The sequence below is a fragment of the Anguilla anguilla genome, chromosome 9, assembly GCF_013347855.1.
Source record: "Anguilla anguilla isolate fAngAng1 chromosome 9, fAngAng1.pri, whole genome shotgun sequence".
Taxonomy (NCBI): Eukaryota; Metazoa; Chordata; class Actinopteri; order Anguilliformes; family Anguillidae; genus Anguilla; species Anguilla anguilla.
In genome coordinates this window covers 35753917-35775355 of record NC_049209.1, presented here as the reverse complement: position 1 = coordinate 35775355, position 21439 = coordinate 35753917, and the positions used below count along the sequence as shown (strand labels likewise).

The window sequence follows — 21439 nt, the reverse complement described above, 5'->3', positions numbered from 1 at the left end:
TACTTTTAAAGCTGTGTTAAACTGCCTGGTGTATCGGGAACATGTCACTTTGAAAAAAATGGCTGTCAAAGTAAATTTTGTTCTTTGTGTGGGTGTCAGAGGTACTAAATAATACTCAAATAATCTCAACTATCTATGATTATTTTGTACATTTTATGAAACAAGAGTACTAATAGAAGCAAATATTTCAAAACTGACATATGAAACCCCAAACCCCCAAATTCGCCTGTTTCCTGGCCTTAAAATGGTTACCATGGCCTTAAAATGGTTACCACCAACTCTGGTTACCATGACAGACAGATAGTGCAGGACTCATTTATGTTGTTAATAACCATACAGATATGAAAACCCTTGTTGTGGAGACAATGACATGTTAGATTTTATTTTATTTTTTCCCCATTGCACTATGAAACCATTTCAGCAGTGTAATGATCGATCTCTCAGACACTCATTTGCCACTTGCAGTGGAACATTTGTGCCGAGCCAATAGCGGCGCAATAAATGCGTGCTGTCATAAAAAAAGAACATAACCTTTTTTTTTTTCTTTTTCTACTTTTGTAGAATAAAACTGCAGTGCAGCCACTCCTGGCTGTGCAGTCAGTCAAATTCTGAGTCTTGTGCAGTCATTAAGTGCTATTTAAATACTTAGGAATGCGTAAGAAAATGAAACGCTTAGCACTCTATGTGGCAGCCGCAGTTTTTAAAAGACAGAACCCCACAAAACGATGACTAACAGGGAACTCCCCTACTTTTTCCTTCCTGAAGGGGAACACAGTTTGATATTTGAATCCATTATCTTGCTGCCTGACATGGTTTGATGTCTGAATCCATTATCTCTCTGCCAGACATGGTTTGATATTTGAATCCATTATCTTGCTTACAGACAGTTTGATATTCGAATCCATTATCTTGCTTACAGACACAGTTTGATATTTGAATCCATTATCTTGCTGCCAGACACGGTTTGATACTCGAATCCAGAGACGATTTGATATTTGAATCCATTATCTCACTTCCATACACAGTTTTATATTTGAATCCATTATCTTGCTGCAGGACATGGTGCTATGCCCTGTCTTGCTGACCTTTTGACCTAGTTTACAGTAACTAACCCCTGGGGAAATGTAATTATCCCATGATTAAGGCGAATACTATGCATCAACCCTCAATCTTGATCCTTTAATGTACACTACTATTCATCTCCCAGATGGTCCAGATAATATACACTAAATGGCCAAAAGTATGTGGACACTTGACATCCAACATCACATCCAAAATTATGGGCATTAATATGGAGTTGGTGCACCCTTTTCTGCTATAACAACCACCACACTTCTGGGAAGACTTTATACTGGAATGTTGGAGCATTGCTGCAGGGATCTGTTTCCATTCAGCATTACTGAGGTCAGGCACTGATTGGGCAATTAGCCCAGGCTCACAGTTGGGTTTCCAATTGATCCTAAAGGTGTTGGATGAGGTTGAGATCAGGGTTCTGTGATGGCCAGTGAAGTTCTTCCACACCGATGTCGACAAACCCATTTCTATATGGTCCTTGCTGTGTGCCTGGGGGCATTGTCATGCTGAAACAAAAAAGGGCCTTTCCTAGACTGTTGGGGAAGCACCGAATTGCCTAGATTGTGATTGTATGCTGTAGCATTAAGATTTTCCTTCACTGGAACTAAGGGGCCTAGCTAAAATCATGAGAAACAGCCCCAGACCAAGGGGTGTCCAGATACTTTTGGTCACATAGTGTACATTATTTCACACAATACTTTGCCTGTTCACTGATGATGATATCCAGTACATTCTTCAGGCTGGGGTTGTTTTCTGTGTAGAAAATAAATAGCTTTTTAGATTTATCAAATGCATGTTTATATTATGAGGGATCTATTATTAAGTCTAAAAGCCCCCTGAAAAGCCCCTTTGGTTGGTACATGTTTGCAAGCAAAGTAAAAACAAAAAAACAAAAAACAAACAAGCGAAAGTAAAACCTGTTTAGCATCATCAGAAAGATGTTATCTATGCTAGTAACACATTGGACTCCGTGCCACTATTTAAAGTGCATAGTCCTGCCACCCTCCATGTGAACTCCCGCAGTTACGCGGACATTCAAACCAAAGAATTTCTTATCTGAGAACAGACGGCTTCGTCTAATTCTCCAGTTACTCTTTCCACGGGCTCAGACAGACAGGCACATGGGGTTATCACATAACCTCTAGTCCATCAGTTGATAGAGGAGATCACAACAGGTGAGTCATCTCATAACATTAACATTCTGAAACATATCGAATACGTGTATAACATTATGAGAATAGGCCATAGGAACCAGAACATTCAGGCATCGGCAAAACATAGTTTACCTGGATGAACCGCGTAACATTGGACACCTGTACAGCATGTGTGAGGAGTGACAGGTTTCTCACAGGCTTGGCTTTGGCTGAAAATTATTATTAGATGCCTGGCTTTATAATTGTCAGCCTGACTGCACTGATGTTTCCGTTATCTGTTTTGAGACATAAATCTGAAAAATATTTCTGAATCTTCCTGTAGTGTATTATTATTATTTATAAAACAACAACAACAACAATAATAATAATAATAATAATAATTTCAAACTACTTCAGTTGACTGTAAAGATGGTGTATTTGATTCTAAAGCTGGAACGGCCCACACACAGAAGCATATTTAACATGTGTGGCTAGTAGCCTATGTGTGTGCGTGCATTTATCTGAGAGAGAGAGAGAGAGATGTGCATGGGGGGAGGGTCGGTTGACACTGGGACTGAAAACTTCACGGCTGCAAACAGTGACAGCGATCGATGCTTTTACACGACAGTGCCGCCGCAAGCAGTATCCAAAGCAACCCCTCCTCTCGACTCCCGCCTCTCTCTCTCTCTCTTCCCTGGAAAAAGCCCATTCTCGCGTCCTGCCGGCGAAAAAAGAGGCGGAAGCACGATGAACCGGAGAGCAGCCGCGCGCAGACATCGCACCTCTCCCAGCGCCGCCGCGATTGCATTGAAGGTTTTGCCTTTGAAATGATTTGACGTTTGCATCCGCTCAAAGTGATGCCGCCGTTAGCTCGCTGAAAACTCGAAGCTGTAGCCCACTCCTCGATAGAGCCCTCTCCCGCTCTCTCCGTGTTCTCGAAAAGCTCTTGATGTTGTGGACTAGCCTACACAGTAATGCGTTGGTGCTAACCAAAAAAAGACAACAGAAAAAAAGATGAAATGTTTTTCCCGCTACCTGCCTTACCTCTTCCGACCTCCGAGCACCATCCTGTCCTCCAGCTGCCATACGGAAGGTAGGACTGCGAGATGCGTCGCGCGCGCGCGCATGTATGTGTGTTTTAGACATTTTTTAAGAACATATATTAGGCAGTAGAAACTGGTTAATATGACTTCTAAACCCAAGCCAGTCGGGCGCAATTCCCAAGTCATGTCTCCCCCTTGGCTACTGGATAGAGATCATTAAGTTGACATATGAGCCAGTATGTATTTCAGGTCTGTACTGTGGATCGCGTGGGGTTGTCCAAATCATAGTTGCATCACTGATGTTTAATTATACGGCAGTAAAAACAGCAAAAACGCACCATCTAAGAAATACAAAGACAAGGAAGCTAAACTATAAGGTTATCAACCCAAAACAGCCCACGTATAAACACATCTTTAGTGGAGTGGTTTATGACAGGCCGTCCGTTCACCCACCCATAGCGAAGAGATCCCGTGCTTTGCATCACGAGGTAGATATAACTAGTTATCCGACCCCACTCCCAGCTTAAAAAGAAAGACGAAAACATGCATAAACTCAAAACACGTGGAATTGCTTCACTCCAGGTTCATGCATCAGAACTTTAAAGCTTGTAATTGTTAATAAACGTTCTCCATATGTGAATACATTTTACAATATTATGGAATATTCTGGATGCAACTTGTTAAAATGTTTTTTTTTCTCTTTTTTTTTCTTCTTTTTACACCAGAAGAATTCTAATGCTTACAGATACACGTACGTAGATTGCACTTAGCCGTCAAAACACATATGTCAAAGTTAATGAACAAAATAAATAGATGAGCTTAGCCAAAAAGAAATGAGTACAAATTCTGCTTGCTCTTTTCTCGCTGTAAGGACTTCGAAAGCAATCCTTACATACTCAGGAGAACAGAACTAGTCATTCATGCGACGGAAAGGGAGTAAGACTCACGTGATCTGCTGATTTTGCCCAAAGAACCCTATTAATGTAGTGGCACATTAATCAGGCGGTTCTCTATAACTGTCAAGTTTATTTTGGTGGATTAAAGGTTTGGATACAAGTCGTATCTGTACGATGAAGGAGTTTGCCGGTTTGAATCCCAGGAATGAGCAGTGCACACCTCTGTTTGAACTGGGCCTCTTAACTTTCATTGCAGCCATTGTTGCTGTACACACCTATAAACATATAATTATTACCTACAGTATAATCTGGCCATGTAAATGGATAACTCTGCTTTATATAGCTTGTTTTGGATTGTCTTATTATATTTGCCAAACAAGCAAATGAAGCAAAGCAGTGTTGCGCAGAAATTATTATTTTTTAAAATCTGTGATTCAACTCAAAGTATGTGTGGGTTTGGAACACAATGCGGGCACAGTCAGTGGGTTTTGGTACAAAAGTTCCAGTTTTATTAGTTATTGTTAATATTCGCCACTTTGCCTTACAAGCTGAATAGCGTTCACATACTCTGCAGGCTTTCTGGCCTCTGTGTGACTGAGCAGGTGTGTCAGTTGTGACATAACGGTTTTACAACGTGCCTAAGTCAAACTCCAGCCCTGGAGCGCTGCAGCGTCTGCTGGTTTTCAGGGTGCTCTTGGCACCAGTGGTTCATTAAAAAGTTGTTTATTTGGCTAAAGAATCAACACAATTTGCTCTCAAGGCCTTAATTGGCAGCTGATTGGAGCAAAACCACAAAAACCTGCAGACACTGGGAATTTATTGTTGACAGCCCTGATCGAAAAGGAATATATATAGAATAGCAAATTTAAGGCTGATGCGTCTCTGTCTAATTTTAAGCCAAGATTTTAAGACCAAATTAATCTGCTGTGTTGTCCCCTTTATCCTGTATCTTTCTATTGTAATCCATCCATCCATCCATTATCTATACCCGCTTATCCTGGGGAGGGTCGTAGGGGGGTGCTGGAGCCTATCCCAGCGTGCATTGCGGTGACAGGCAAGAATACGTATGTCTATGCAAGAATTCACCCTGGACAGGCCACCAATCTATCGCAAGGCATATCTATTGTAATCTCTATCCTAATGTTATATTTGTCCGATGATTCTTTTCTTCACGCTCTTTTAATTCCTGCTTTCTTTTTCCATGTGTCGCTAAATTTAAGTAATTTCTTTATTGAGTCCGTTGTTTCCTCCACTTTGCTTGTATCATGTTACTGTAATGTAATCATCTCATGTTATACTGCATATCTGTTGGGTTCTGTGATCAATTCCGTCTCAGTTCAGTCAGTTTGGGAAATTAATTGAGATTCAGTTCACAAACTAAATAAATCTTCGTAGAACAGTTTGAACATTTTTCTATTCATGAGCTGAATTTAAATTCTTGTCCTGAATTGATTGAAATGAAGTGGAATTGATTCCAACCCTAATAGCTGTTATTCTTTTATTTTCTGTATTCCTCATGTGTTTTCTTGTACTCTGCATGAAATGTGTTCAATGTGCTGAATAAATAAATATAATATAAAAAATGATTGCATTAAGCTATAACAAACTAAAGTGGATAAATGAAATAAAAATAACGCAAGAATGAGAATTGTTGCTAGTAAAAAAAAACATTTTAGAAAAAACGGTTTCAGTGTATAATTAGCCACCATTTCATCTTCAAATAGGGTAAGCTGTTTTCTTTGGCAAATGATGTGTTTATACAGAATTAATTATTCTTCTGAGATTTCTTTTTTTTAAGTTCCCCCTTTTCTGGCCTTACTTCCCTTGCACTGGGGATTATGACTGTATATGTGGTGGTGGGAGGGGGGGGGGGGGGCGTGCAGATGGGGTGGGGTAGGGAGGCTTGTGGCTTGGTACATGTCCCTGGGGCTGCATTAGAAACATACGCATTACTCCGGGGAACCAAAAAGACAGTTGTTTTTAAATCATGTTAATGACTTCCTGTTCCCTCTGATGTAACAGAGGCAGAGCCAGCAACAGAAGCAGTAATAGTCTTAGAAGGCTGCTTCTCGTTGAAGCCACTAAAATGCTGTTGAAAGTGTGTTCACTTTTTTTCTTCTTCTTCTTTGTTTTTTTTTTTGTTGTTGTTTTTTTGGAGCTGAAAGCTGTATCAAAGCCCAGCTGGTTCTCTAACAGATGAGCCTGATGGAGGCTTCAGAACAATCAGAGGCGAGCTGAACGCCTGACTGAATATCGTCATTTAGGCTGAAGAGAAAACAGAGCCGGGCAACAGGAAGCAGCTGGAACCTGCCGGCTGTTAGAGAAGAAGCTAACGCCATTGGCTGGCTGTGTAAGTAGGATCCACAGCTATCAGCCCATTGGCTGGCTGTGTGAGTAGGATCCCGTGGACAGCCATCAGCCCATTGGCTGGCTGTGTAAGTAGGATCCAGGGAGCAGCTATCAGCCCATTGGCAAGCTGTGTGAGGAGGATCTAGTGGGCAGCTATCAGCCCATTGGCTGGCTGCGTCAGGAGGATCTAGAGGGTAGCTATCTGCCCATTGGCTGACTATCAGGAGGATCCGTCGGGCCAGGAGCAGAGATAAGTGCTGTTTTTTTTCTTTTCTTTGTGGCCACTTCAGAGGAGCTAAATGAGCTGTGAAGGCAGCGCAGCTGACTGGAATTTATATGTGACTGTGGGCTCAGCCCTGAGCGGCCTGTGGGGGAGGCAGGGGTCTGGGGGTGGGGGGGGTTTTCGGGGGGGATGCTTCTGGAAAAAGTAGCAGATGCGTGGCTGATCATCGCCAAGGCGACGAAGCGGTGCCAGACTTGGGGACAAGCTATCGGAGGGACACAGAAACGCAAGGCCAGGGGGGACCTGGTGCTCTATGATGACTTTTAGCCTGCACTCCCCAAGAGGGGGCTGCTGTCGGAGGGGGGGGCATACTGTACATATGGCTCCAGCTTTGACCTGCAGACCTCTCTGGGGGGCCCATGAGTGCGGATAGCGTGGGTCAAGCTCCTGGCTTCAGTTTTGCCCCGTCGGAGAGAGCGCCCCGGCCGCTAGGACTGGTACAGCCACCTCCGTCTTTCATTGCTTAACATCGTAGCTCTCCTGACAGAGGCCAGGTGGGGGGGCCTGGGTGGATAACACACCAGGGGCAGCCCCCGAGAGAGGGACCCCATGCTGTAGCGCGCCTCCCGTCCTGAGACGGGGCGTGGACTCGAACATCTCAGAAAAAAAGCCGGTGGATCGATAGGGCCAGTATCGCCATGGAGACCGAGGGATCGGTGGGGAGAGAGAGGGTAGAGTTTCCTTCTCCCGTGTCAGACGGAGGCTAAAATTTCTCTCTCTTTCTCTCTCCCTCTCCCTCTCCCTGAGCTGGGCGATCAATGCGCCAGACCGCGGAGGCGCAGGAACGAGAGGGAGCTATTCTCGACCGCGACAGCGACCGTGACCAATTCCAGAGCCACTATTTCCCACTAAATCCATGTGACGCCCGGAATGGGCCCCATCTGCACGCCCGTTCCCTCTCTGTTCACCCCTGTGATTCATTTGACACGTCAACCGCTTTCATGAAAGCTTAGGTTTGAGGTAACAGTTTATTTTCTGCTTGTGTGTCTTATCTGAAGAGGGGGGGATAAAAAAAGAGATTAATAATCATATAAAACCCTGCCTTTGACTCATATGCTAAACAGCTGCTTCCAGGTTTGGGTTTGCTGGCTTTCACAGGCAGTCCAGTTCCACTCAGGATTGGAAGAGTGACGTTAAACAGACAGATTCTAAACCCTAAACCGCAGTGTGGAAGTCCCTCAATTTAGGATTCCACTTGGGGGTGCAGGGGATTGACAGCCAGGCACAATGGGCAGGACTGTGGGAGGATTAGTCATGGCGGGGGGGGAGGGGGGTGGGGGGTGGGGGCGTTGTCGAGACTGGAACCGGAAAAGTAAAAGTAATAAGTGTGGCTCCGTGGCGGCAGCTGAAGAACTTTGGCTTTTGTGACTTTTCGAGGTTTGCAGGTTTGAGTCCCAGGTGGGGGGAACGCTGCCATGGAAACCTTGAGTGAGGCATGACACTTGAATTGGTTCAGTAAATACAGAGTATGAACAGAAACACGGGCAGGTGGGGGTACTGCTTCGGAAGTAATTAAGAGGCCGCGTGAAATGTACAGTTACACAGCTTATGGAGACGCGTCTGTGTATAAAAATATAACTTTCATGAACTGTTGAATGCTTTTGATTTGAATCCAAACGGACATATTGTCATTCAGAACATTTATTCGCAGAAACTGGAAAGTGGGCAAAATATACAAAATATACAAAGTTGCTATACATTTAATAATGCAAACTGAACAAGTGTATACACCCATAAATAAATAATGAAAATAACAATGTCTTCACTTAGGGAGGGTTCAACTGTCAATATTTGGTGGTGTAACCACAATTCTTCTTCAAAAAATATTTTTTCAGAGCTGTATGTATATGACCCTGGATAAGATATTAAAGCCACGAAGATGCCCTGATGTCCTGACTGTAGTAGTAGAGCTGTGTACTGGGGATATTAAACGGCCACTTGACAGGTCCTCTCTGTGGAGTACTGTTCTCCAAGGTTAGCCATGCCTATACAACAGCAGCCCCTGGGGGGGTAGCTGATGAGAGAGTGGGGGCGGGGCTGGGCGGGGGCAGTGGGGGGGGGTGTCTAAAGTGATGGGGTTCACGAGAAAAAGAGGGGAAGGTTGTAAGTAAAGGGCAAAGGAGTCAGACCGAGTGACAGAATGAGATAAAAGAGAGAGAGAGAGAGATAGAGAGGGAAGAATTGTGACTGAGGGCGATGGAGGGAGGAAAGAACGAGGGAAAAACAGAGGAAAATAAAGTAAAGAGAGGATTGGAAATGGAGGGGATGAACACAAAAAAAAGTGTGAGAGAGAGAGCGAGAAAATATTTTAAAATATCTGTCCACAGTCTGTGACCGAATGCTTGAGAAAAATATAAAAAAACAAACTGAACATAGAGTATAGAAAAGATGTGGCCTTCAGCTCTGAATGTTCTTGGCTTGTTGTTGTAAGGAATCTCAGCTTGCATCTTGCCTTGTAGCACATCGCTCTGTTCTTCTGGAGCTCGCTGCATCACATCTTTGTGTCTGAAATTCCCCGCCGCCGCAGAACCTCCCAGTGTACTTTGCTCCAGGGCGATGAGTTCGTATTCGTTGCGTCGATAGTGGTTTTTTTTCTGACGAGGCATAATAACGAATGTATTCTGGTACAGTGGAGCCTCTCTGTATTTTTTTAATAAAAAGTGGATTTAGTCTTCTTCATTGCTGGAAGTGATCCCCCCATTTCCTTCGTGACTCAACAAACGCCGACCCATCGCGAGTTCGGGCCATGTTACGACTCCCCCCCACCCCCGCGGGGGTAGCACACGCGCTGCTCTGCGTGAAATATCACCCTCGTCACTTGCGTGTGATCAGCCGTGCCTTCTCTCTCACACAATAACTCAAAGAGGGAATGCGTGTTTCTGGAATGTTCCTGTTTCCTTGGCCCTCTTCATGGCACTGTACTGGGGCCAGGGGGCGGCGCTTGGTCTTAATACAGAGGCAGTTTATTTTCCTACCAGATGCCTCACACAGCAATGTGGGGTGGTACACAGCGAGGGGGTGGCACAACCTGTGGAAGATAAACGGCTTTGCTCTCGGCGCCAGCAGAAGACTCCTCACCTCTGGAGGTGGCCCTTGCGCTCTGAAGAGAGGGGAAAGGAGCAGCTCAGTTTGGCGAACGCTGACACGGGATCTGTGACATCACTATCCCATCGGTTTTGCAGGGGACTGGTTCATCCCAGATGCCGTGGAAAGATGAGAAGACAGAATGGAGGGTTTACCTTTACAGAGTTTGTGTGTCATTTCAGAGGCAGGTGAACGCAGAAGTCTGGAGGTAATTGTTCACTGGGCTCAGAAACTGAAGAACGGGTCTCAACGGTGTGGCAGTGTAGTATAATGGGGAAGGAACTTGTCTAGGTCTTGTCACCTAAAGGTCACAGGTTTGATCCCCGGGAAGGACATTGCCGTTGTACCCTTGAGCAAGGTACTTAACCTGCATTGCTTCAGTATATATCCAGCTGTATAAATGGAGGCAGAGTAAATCCTATGTAAAAAAGTTGTGTTGCTCTGGATAAGAGTTGTGCAAGTCTGCTAATGCCTGTAATGTAATGTAACATGCACTCCTTTCACACTCTTGCTGCTGATTGGCTGGGGCCAGTGGATCCGCCCTCTGCTGGTATCACAGCAACGTCCCTGTCGTGCAGCTGACAGACCCGGCCTTTGTGTTTCACGTCCGCCTGCTTCCTGCCTCAGAACTCAAAAGGGGAGCCCGGCCTTCTTGGCATTCCGTGACCAGCGCCTGCACGAGTGAGCGGAACCTTATCGCGCCAGACGAGCAGAACCTTATCGCCATCTCCACGGTTACTGTCCCCGGGCGTAGGACCGCCCTCCGTTATCTTGTACTGTCCGAATTACTGCGCTGCCAGGCTTATGAAGCCCAGAGGTGTCCCAGAGGCCTTTGCAGTGACAGGGCGGCCATCTTATTCCCCATCGCATCCCATGGGGGGGTCTATGAGGTGGCAGGGGGGGTCAGGAGAAACTCAGAAACTCTGGGGGTTTTTTAAGACCAGGCCTGATACAATGCTAGATACTATCTAGTTTATAGGTAAATTGTGAGCATTAGGTACACGTTAGTGGTGGGAAACTGGGGAGTATTGTTGGGCCGAATGGCCCTGTTCTCGTTATTATGTCCCCTACCCTCAGCGTGGCGCTTTAGGCGACCAAAGATTAAGGCTGCCCGATACAGAAATAATTTAGTTCCTTCAGCCATCAGTGTATTAAATTGTAATGAGGAAACCCTGGTAGGCACTAAGCTATTTATATGAGGTACGGGTGTGTCTTTGTACTGTGTGTTATATATTGTAGTGTCAGTTCATTCTTTTATGTTTTTGTACTGCGTTTGATCTTACTGCGGAACATCAGTTGACCTCCGGGCTCATAATAATGTCTGAGTCGTATGTCCTGTTGTGTTGTGAGCATGTTTGGCAGGTGGGTGTGGCCATGAGGAGATGGGGGGCGGGACTACATTTGCATCTGAAGGGACATTCAGAAGCAGAGCACAGGTGTTTTGAACGTGGGCGAGCTTGAGAGAGACAGACATTTTTTTGTGGGGGGGGTGGAGGATGAGTCACAGGAAATTGAGCCTCCGCTGCTTTTCGCAGGTATTTATAGCGGAGCGACTTGTCGCAGAATTAGAAGGGAGGGCGTAGAGAGATGTGGCATGCTGGGAGCCTCAGCCTGAATGAACGTCTCTTTTTTTGTATGGCGGTTGAACGGGCGACGGGCTAAACGCACGATTAGAGCCGAACGTCTCAGCGCTCAAACGGGCCTCTCTCTCTCACTCTGTCTGTCTCTCTCTCTCACTCTGTCTGTCTCTCTCTCTCTTTCTCTCTCTCTCACTCTGTCTCTCTCTCTCTCACTCTGTCTCTCTCTCTCTCTCTCTCTCTCACTCTCACTCTGTCTGTCTCTCTCTCTCTTTCTCTCTCTCTCTCTCACTCTGTCTGTCTCTCTCTCTCTTTCTCTCTCTCTCTCTCACTCTGTCTCTCTCTCTCTCTCTTTCTCTCTCTCTCTCTCACTCTGTCTGTCTCTCTCTCTCTTTCTCTCTCTCTCTCTCACTCTGTCTGTCTCTCTCTCTTTCAATTCAATTTTTTTTTCAATTTAAGTTGCTTTATTGGCATGAAATACAGACATATTTATTGCCAAAGCATACATATAATATGTAAAATAAGAGTAATATTAAAATAATAATGATAAATGTACATATACAATAACAGCAACAGAAGTAAATCAATAAGTATGTACAATATTTATATGGGGTGGGTGGTCACTCACTGTCCCTCAGGTTATGGCAGGCTGAAATGAACTGTGCTGCAATTGGGGCTGTTGATCCTTCCCCTAAAAGAATTGCACATTTTTCTTCTTTTGATTTGTAATTAAAATTATTTATAATTTGGGATAATTTTTGGAAATATTTTTTTCTAATTTGTAAATATTTTGTGCAAGTAAGGAGGAAGTGCATCTCTGTTTCCACCTCTCCTGTCTTACAGTGACCACATATATGTTGTTCTTTTGGTAACCATGTATTCCGGTGTCTGCCTTTTTCAATTGCAAGTGCGTGGTCACTGAGCCTGTACTTGGTCAGGATCTGCCTCTGCTTTGTATCTCTGACAGAGAAGAGATATTCAGCCAATTTGTAGTCTCTTTTTAGGGTCCGATAGCAATCTAGTTTGTTTTGTGTTTTGGTTACATTATCCCAATATTCCAGATAAGAGATTTTGGTCTGTTTCATTACTTGGTTTACTTTGATTTGTTGGTAAGCAGTGCTGGTATGAAGCTGGTCTGTGATTTGTGTTAGTTGGGTTAATGGGTTAGTCAGCTTCATTACCAGCTGACTGAGGGGACTCTTTTCATGACTGAGCTCTTGGGCTTTCATTGCCTTAAATTGCAATGTGTCTTGAGGACTTGAATTGAGGTGCATCCAGAATTTTAACGCTCTTTTTTGGATGTGAATCATTAATGGATAATGGCCTAATTCTGCCCTGCATGCATTATTTGGTGTTTTCCTTTGTACTTGTAGGATGTTTTTACAAAATTCTACATGCAGGGTCTCTATTGGATGCTTGTCCCATTTGGAATAGTTCTGCTGGCTGAGTGGACCCCATACATCACTTCCATACAGTGCCACGTCTTTTAGCGTTTTAGCAAAGACTTTGATACCTTCCTTGTCTAGATGCAATCCATCGTAGAGGTACCAGGGGCCGATGGTGGGGTGGCGAGCAAGGTGCACATTGGGCAGTGCAGCGCAGCCTCTGGCGATCTCCGCATTAATGTCCCTGATGACATGGGGGGGGACATCATTCCGTGGCAGCAGTGTGGAGATGACCACGCGAGATTCAGGGAACTCTCGGGAGGCTTTCTCTGCCATCCTCCTCACTGCGTGGGCGGTGTTTTGGCGCAGGCGGGGCAGGTCGTTGGTGCCGGTGTGCAGTATGACATAGTGAGGGCTTCCCAGCGTGTCCCGCTTGAGCAGCTCCAGGGCGCGGGCTGTGTTACTGCAGCGGGTCGCCTTTACCTGCTTACCAGGAAAAAGCCTATTGGGGTCAATAAACTTCCCATTTGAGTCCATGAGAAGGACCACTTGTGGATCAGGTGTTCTGCTGGTGGGGGGCTGTGTTGCAGAAGGGGGCTGTGCCTTGGGGGTGGGCTGTGCGTCAGAGAGGGGGGGAGTGTCTGAGGGGGTGTTGGTCTGTGTGCTGGGGGGGTTTTCTGGCGCTGGTGAATGTTGTGAGTCAGGGGGGGCATCAGTATGAGCCTGCAGGTCAGCTGGGGGGTGGGCTGTGGTTTGGAGGGGAGTGGAGTGTTTGTCAGTATCTGCGTTTGAATGGGCAGTACAGGGTGTGCATGTGTGTGTCTGTAGCTGCTCTCTCAGATCCTGTAGCTCCATGATGAATGATCTTTCCCTGCGCTGCGTCTCCTCTTTCACAGAGGCCAGCTGGGCTCTCAGGGCCTGGTTGTCCTGCCTCAGTTCTGCTCTCAGGGCAGCGATGGCTGTGCTGATCTCTCTGCTCTGCTGGTTCTGCTCTTCCTGCTGCTGCAGAGGGAGATATGCCTCGGAGAGCCTGGCCATAGTGAGCTCTCTGAACTCTGCAAACTCCAGCTCAAGCAAGGCCAGGGTCTCCCTCATGTGCTGGGTGTCAGATCGGGGAGAAGCGGGGGCAGCACAGGGCAGGTTAGGTACAGTGGTGGGTGTGGTTTCCTCTGAATCTGAATCCTCTCGCTCTGTGGGGAGCGTGAGGGGACACTTTTCCTTCTCTGCCTTCTCTTTCAGGGCAGGGAAGTGTTTCTCAAAAGCATCCAGGTTGGCCTCAGTAGCACTTTGTATGAGAACAGTCCCATTCGTGTAAATGTTCACATTTAGCACTATACTGTCCAAATGTTCGTCTTCACAAACTGTTATTTTGCTCCCCTTTCCTATCCCTCCCTTCTGAATATGAGGGTAGTGCTTACATACAACACTGTGCCAGGCCTTGGTGTTATTTGTGAAAAAAATTAAATTGTTTTTAACCTTATTGTTTGCCTTTTCAGCAAAGTCCACATATAGGGTTTCGGGGTTGTTTCTCATAACAGTTAGTTTATGTTTCTTTTTAGCCTTTGCACTTCTCAGCTTAGGAGGGTACGGAATCTCCACAGCAGCGTGCTTGGTTACCATGGTGACAGCTCAGAAAATTGATACTTTTCAACAGCTTTAACTGCCATTCCTTCTAGCCTTGGGTTGAGCTATTGAGCTATGCTAATGCTATCAGATCAGATTTTTTCTTTTTACTGTATTAAATATTATATTACTACTTTAATTAAAGAAAATATGTATATAGTTATCCAAATGTTCTAATTTATCACTAATGTATACAGTTTCTCCCAAGGCTTACCTTTGCTTTTTATTTCCTTTAACTTTGGCTTAGCTTTGCTCCTAGCTTTCTCCTAGCTTTGTACCTTCCCTTGTTATGTCCGTATTTAAGTTATTTTCTATTCTTCTTTTGTTTTTTTATTATATTCCCTCCTTCTATGTTCTTCTTCTTTTCTTTAATTCTGCTTTTTTATCAATTATATGTATTTTGTTTCACATCTAAACACTGTATTTGTTTGATATTTTTAAGAGCTCATTCTTTAAGCAGCCACTCTCTAAGCAGTCTCTCTCTCTCTCTCTCTCTCTCTCTCTCTCTCTCTGTCTCTCTCTCTCTCTCTCTCTCTCTCTCGCAGTCATGACGTTTGCGAACGCGCTCCTGTGCGGCTGATTTCTGCAGCACTTTACGGCGCTGACACCCCTTGATTTTCGGGCGTAATGGTTACTTTGTTCCTCTTTTCTGTTTAAAGTGACACGTTCTCTGGGGGACGTTCAGACAGCTGTGTTCCAGCAGTGTGTTATTACCCTTTATCTCCTGCTCAGAGTGAGACTCAGATTTCTGCTCTGGTTTAACTGTAATTGCTGCTCGTCCTCTTACAGGTTTCAGTGAAATTCAGTTTTTTAGTTTTCTGGTGCCAGCTCTGCACAGAGTAAAAACTTGGGGGGGGGGGGGGGGGGTGGGGGGGTGGGGGGTGTGCAGTGTGGAGTCACAGTGAATTCAGCTGCTCATTGGAGTGGTTCTCAGTGTCCGGTGACTGAATACAGCTGCTCATCTGGATGCAGCATAGAGTGAATGTCAATACAGATGCTCATTGGGGTCGTTATTAGTGTAGACTAACTGCGACTGCAGTGTACACTGACTGCGACTGCAGTGCAGACTAACTGCAACTGCAGTGCAGACTAACTGTGACTACAGTGTAAACTAACTGTGACTGCAGCATAGACTAACTGTGACTGCAGCGTAAACTAACTGACTGCAGCATAGACTAACTGCGCCTGCAGCGCAGACTAACTGCGACTGCAGTGCAGACTAACTGTGACTGCAGCGTAGACTAACTGCGACTGCAGCGTAGACTACCTGCGCCTGCAGCGCAGACTAACTGCGACTGCAGTGTAGATAACTGAAACTGCAGTGTACTATCTGCGACTGCAGTGTAGACTAACTGAGATTGCAGGGTAGATAGCTGAGACTGCAGTGTAGGCTGACTGGGACTGCAGTGTAGATAACTGAGACTGCAGTGTAGACTATCTGCGACTGCAGTGTAGACTAACTGAGACTGCAGTGTAGACTAACTGAGACTGCAGTGTAGACTGACTGTGACTGCAGTGTAGACTGAGACTGATGTGTAGACTGACTGTGACTGCATTGTAGACTGAGACTGCAGTGTAGACCGACTGAGACTGCAGTGTAGATAACTGAGACTGCAGTGTAGACTATCTGCGACTGCAGTGTAGGCTGACTGTGACTGCCATGCCCTGATTCATCTGCAGTGTGGAGTGACAGAATGCAGCTGCTCACTGGCATTGACTCTCTGCGATCACAGCTGCTCATCCATGTTGTCTGCAGTGCAGATACACACTGCGAATGCTAGTGCCTGCTAGCTCCTCTCTGCAGGGGCGAAGGCCATACATTACCGTGATACAGATACTGGATGTGACAGGTCAGAAGTGAAGAGGCGTCTTTTGTTCCTGAGATGTTTTCTAGCCCTGCAGAGCTCAGCAAAGACATCTGCAGCTGCAGAAACACGACAAAGGAGGTTTACAAGTGCTGCTCTCATGGGAGGCAGGGGTGATGAATGAGGCTCTTCATATACTGTATGGATGTGTGCGCGTGTGTTTGTGTGTGTGTGTGTGTGAGTGTGTGCATGTGTGTGAGTGTTTGTTTGTGTGTGTGTGTGTGTGTGTGTGTGTGTGTGTGCATGTGTGGGTATATGTGTGTTTGTGTGTGTGTGGGTGGGTGTGTGTGTGTGCATGTGTGTGTATGCGTGCGCATGTGTGTATAGTATACATATGTATGTACATGTAAGATGCTGAAGTAGACCCCAAGTCACCACTGAATATATGAACATTTTCAGCACCAAGGACAGCGGTTGTCCCCTGCCTCCATTAACAGGGAGTTTTACTTAATATTCTGTAAAACTCGGTCACTGTAGCATTGCTTTTGAGTGCTGGACCTGCGAGCTGAACTGAGTCAATTACAAACCAGCCAATGAAAAATAATGACAGGTAATTACATTTTACATTAATATTCCCGATCCTGCGAAGCGTGGACTTTGTTAAGGTTTCCATTCAGGCGTTCATCAGCCTGAGGCACACCTGTGCCTTAGCTGGGGGCCCCTCTCAGACTATCACTTGCTGATATCATACTCACCATCGTTAATTGGGGCCCCGAATTGGCATCTGAACATTTAACTGTGTTTAACTGTAACACAGTGGTGTGTGGGAGTTAGACCGAGACACCACCCTGGTGTGGTTTAATTCTGTGTTTTGACAGTTGCTGGCTTGCTGGCTGGCTAATTACCTGACATTAGGCCTGCTGGTTTCTGATTTGCATGTGGCGACGGAAAAGAGAGGTTCACTTCGGGTCCGGTATCTCTGTGGGCTAGGTGGCTTGTACTCCAGGTGGGTCATTTGATCACTGGGGGCGGGGCCTTTAGGATGGGGGCAGGGCCTTTAGGACAGGTGTCCCTGCTAGCTCCACGCTCAATGCTCGGACATAGGGACACCTTCACAGCACTATTGGACAAGGAGAGGAGGGGGAGGGGCTGAGTGTTAGCAGTGGAGACCAATCCAGAGGTAGGACCGCAGTGGCCCCGCCCCCTCCGTGTCAGCTCTGAGTTCCCTCTTTGGACACGTGCCAGAGGAAGGGACGCATTTCAGTCAGAGGTGGAAAGTCCAAAGGTCAGAAAGAAAAGTCCTGCCATGTTTTTCTTCCACCCATGAACTCAGCCAGCTGATTTCACTAATTAGCTCTACCTCTTGGCTGAAGAATTCTATATAGCATTTGTCTACGATCATGAAAATGCACTTTTTGTACGTCGCTTTGGATAAAAGCGTCTGCTAAATGAATGTAATGTAATGTAATGAATTGTGCTAATTAACAAGACCAGGTGGTTGGAACAAAATACTGGAGAGGGGGGGCTTTTACTTTCCGAACCTCCACTGATTCCAGTTGTGTCTTTTTATCTGAATGCTGTTTTTTTCCCCACATCTTGCCCATCTTGAGCTCCCATTCCGGCACCTGGAGTACACCTGGGACCGAATGGAAGAAGCCGTTGTTGAAACAACATCGATTTTATGATCAGAGTGTTCCTCGTTTGGCAGAGTGCCGTTTCGGGTGCTTGTCTTGAGTGCACGGCCAATTAATGTCAAGTTGTCTGAATAATATATGAGCTATCTGAGGAAGCTATAAAATAGAAGATGTCCTCGTGACTAACACAATGTTTAATGTGTCATAATTCTGCTAAATATGTGTTTTTCTGTGAGCCATTGCTCACGCCTTGCAGTGTGTCTTCTGCAAAGTTTTGATCAGCACCGTCTGTCTTTGAGCCTCAACGAGCCTCATTCAGAAAACATACGTACGATCATTTTTGATCATAAACTGTGTGTAAGAATGTTTCCACGAGCATTTTGGCATTCATCATTTTTTTTCTTTTCTTTATTTGTTCATGGCTGTTTCCTTATGCTAATCTCACGAACAGGATTGCGCATTAAATTTACAAACAGTCAGCATTCACCATCTCATACACCTGGAATACACACAAAAACAAAGGTCTGCGCATGTGTCATGAATTCCATATTGGTTTTTCATGGGAACATTTATAAGAACAAAAGTAAGAATCATTTAAGAAAACTTTTGTGAATGAGTCCCAATGAGTATAGGAATCCTCATCATATGAATGTAGTAGCAATCTCTTGCCAGTAGGGGTCAAGGGTGCATTGAGGGGCCCCATTCTATAACGTGCCAGCTTGTTTAACATGCAGCGACAGAGGTGCGTGGCCTGGGTGTCTTTTTCGAATAACAGGGTAGAGGGGCAGGGAGAGAGAGAGGAGAAGGAAGGAAGGAAGGAATTAAGGAAGGAAGGAAAGGCGAAGCCAGGTGAAGCCAGGCCAGAGTCATGATACAGTGATGCTCTGTGGTTCACCTGTTTAGGTATGACATCACAAATATGAGATTAGATGCTCTTACTAATGCTGATGTCACAATCACTACTAGTAACTATGGACACAGTGGAGTTCTTTTCAATTTAGAAAAAAAGAACATTCCAAGAAGCCTAGTTTTCAAAGGGCTAATTAAACTGCCTTGTGCTTCTGTAACTAATGGTCTCTGTACAGCACATTTGTTTTCTCCTGCGTGGGACAGATGCTAGCTCTACAGGAAGTGTGTGTGCAATGGACTTGGAAAAATCCTGGTCTTCACACATGCAGCTGAAACACAAACCACCCGTTTGGATGCTGGTGTCATCACAGCCATAAAATCTGGTTTAAAAGCAGATTTCACGTGTAATTGAACCGTGGTCGTGTAATCCCCCAGTGCGGCTGTCTCTAACGCGGGATTTTGTTTCTTCTTTTCAATTCAAATGTTGTGACGCCCCACCCCCACCACAACCCTCCACTTAATCTTGTGGGATTAGGGATCTGGGATTTCACAGGAGCGGGGTGAATGGGAATCTATAGGACGAGGGTGATTTGTGCATCTGGGACCGGATTGGACAGCAGAGACCCGCTGTAATGGAGAGAAATATATGCTCACCCCCCGGGCATTTTCGTTCATAATAAAACAACACAACAACATTGTGTAATTTCTCTGTGTGCTCTTCATCGTGGACATGGGGATTTGTCTAATGTCCAATATAAAAGGCTGCTGGGGGCTGAAGGGGATGCAGAAATAGCCATCGATGCATTCTTTAAGACTGGATGTAGGACACCATCATGCTGTTACATGAACCTCACATTGGAAAATGAAGGATAAAGGAGACGCCATTTTGTTCTGTCGGTTATATCTGGAGATTATTGGAGGAGCTTGCTAAACAAGTAACTTGGTTTCCCATGAGCTCGAACAAGTACTTTCTGTTCTGGAAAAACTGGGTCTCTTTAGATCGGTTTGTTTTTCCCTCTAGTAGAACCACAGCTATCATAGGACTGGCCCATCCTCTATCACTATGCTCGTGTGTGTGCACACACACACACACACGAGCACACACGCACACACACCCACATACACACACACACTCACAAACACACACGCACATGCTCACACACTCTATCACTATGCTTGTGTGTGTGCACACACACACACAAGCACACACACACACACGAGCACACATGCACAGACACACCCACATACACACACACACTCACAAATACACAAGCACATACACATGCTCACACATACACAAGCACACACACACATACACACACGAGCACACACGCACAGACACACCCACATACACACACACACACACACACACACGCTCATGTACACACATATACCCACGCGCATGCACACACACACACGAGCACACACTTACACACACATGGACACACACACACACACACACACACACATTCTTGCTAAACCTGTAAAAGTCAATCTAGTATTATGCCCAAGTGTCACATGGGCTTGTACCCAATCAACAGATTTAACTTTTTATTTTACAAGTGAATGCGAGCATTACACTTTTTCTCCAAGAAACTGATAAAAATAGCAGATTTGCATATAACTGCAAGTCAAAGTTAAAATAGAAAAGTGTATGTTTCACAATATGCTCAGGTTCTTATTGTGAAATGTACATACTTGTCTGTTGCTTTTCTGTGTAACCCAAGCATGACTATGATTCTGGACTAAAAGTAGGTTGCAGACGTTTATGGTGCTAATCTGCTATTGGGACAGCTTTACTATCATTACATTACTTAAAAAAATGATGTAAGAAGTGTTCTTCTGGCACCGGGGCCTACTGCTGGAAGGCACGGTTTTTTCCCAGCATGCATCGTACCCGGTCAGCGCACTCAGGAGCACATTATCGGCCTGCCTTGAAGACGCACGCTGCGATTGCTGCAATCACTTGGTATTCTTCTGAACTTCGCGTCCTCCTCCTGACAAGGACAGGGAAGCTGCAGCTGCACCGAGACATTGGAGGGATGGGGGGGTGGGGGGGTGTGCACATTTTAAAAAGCTCGGCAATTGGCCGTCCCTCAATAAGGCCTTCTAAATGAGACTCAATGAGCCCTGCCAAAGTGGCTGATAGTGGCACAATATCACCAGAGTGATAGTTGGGAAACTTTTTTTTTTGCTCTCACTGTGCACACGTGCAGTGTAGGGCCAAGAGTTGAACTCCCCCCCCCCCCCCCCCCCCCCCACCATTTATTTGAGTGTGTAAGGATTTGTCTCATGACACTGTATACATGAGTACCAGTGAGGCATGGCTGCATGTGTGTTCCCACTACTTTACATTACATTACATTTATTTGGCAGATGCTTTTATCCAAAGCGACGTACAAAAAGTGCATTTCATGGTCATAGACAACTACTAAACACAGGTTCAGTAAGATACAATACTTATTTTGTACAGCTATTTCTAGCCAAGAACACAGTTTAGTTCACACAGTGAACACTATTCTGACCTAACCTCTGCAAAGCCAACTAGGCAGAAGAATAAGCTACAGTATTAGGCCAAATGCAAATTACAAAAAATGCTGGGATGGGGCAACATGTAACAAGTGTCATAAAAGCGGGGGGGGGGGGGGGGGGATTTAGAGTGAAATATACAGCGTGGGGGTAGTTAGTCTAGGTATAGTCTGAA

General features: G+C 45.4%; 1 protein-coding gene across 1 annotated transcript in view; it reads left to right on the top strand.

The window, feature by feature from the left end:
• The first annotated feature begins 2753 nt into the window (after positions 1-2753).
• LOC118236475 (serine/threonine-protein phosphatase 2A 55 kDa regulatory subunit B beta isoform-like) overlaps positions 2754-21439 on the top strand; it is a 74579-nt gene continuing 55893 nt past the window's right edge. The window contains exon 1 of the mRNA XM_035434904.1: positions 2754-3300. Within this exon, the coding sequence (XP_035290795.1) occupies positions 3222-3300 (79 nt within the window). The 5' untranslated portion in view covers positions 2754-3221. The remainder of the gene's footprint in view (positions 3301-21439) is intronic.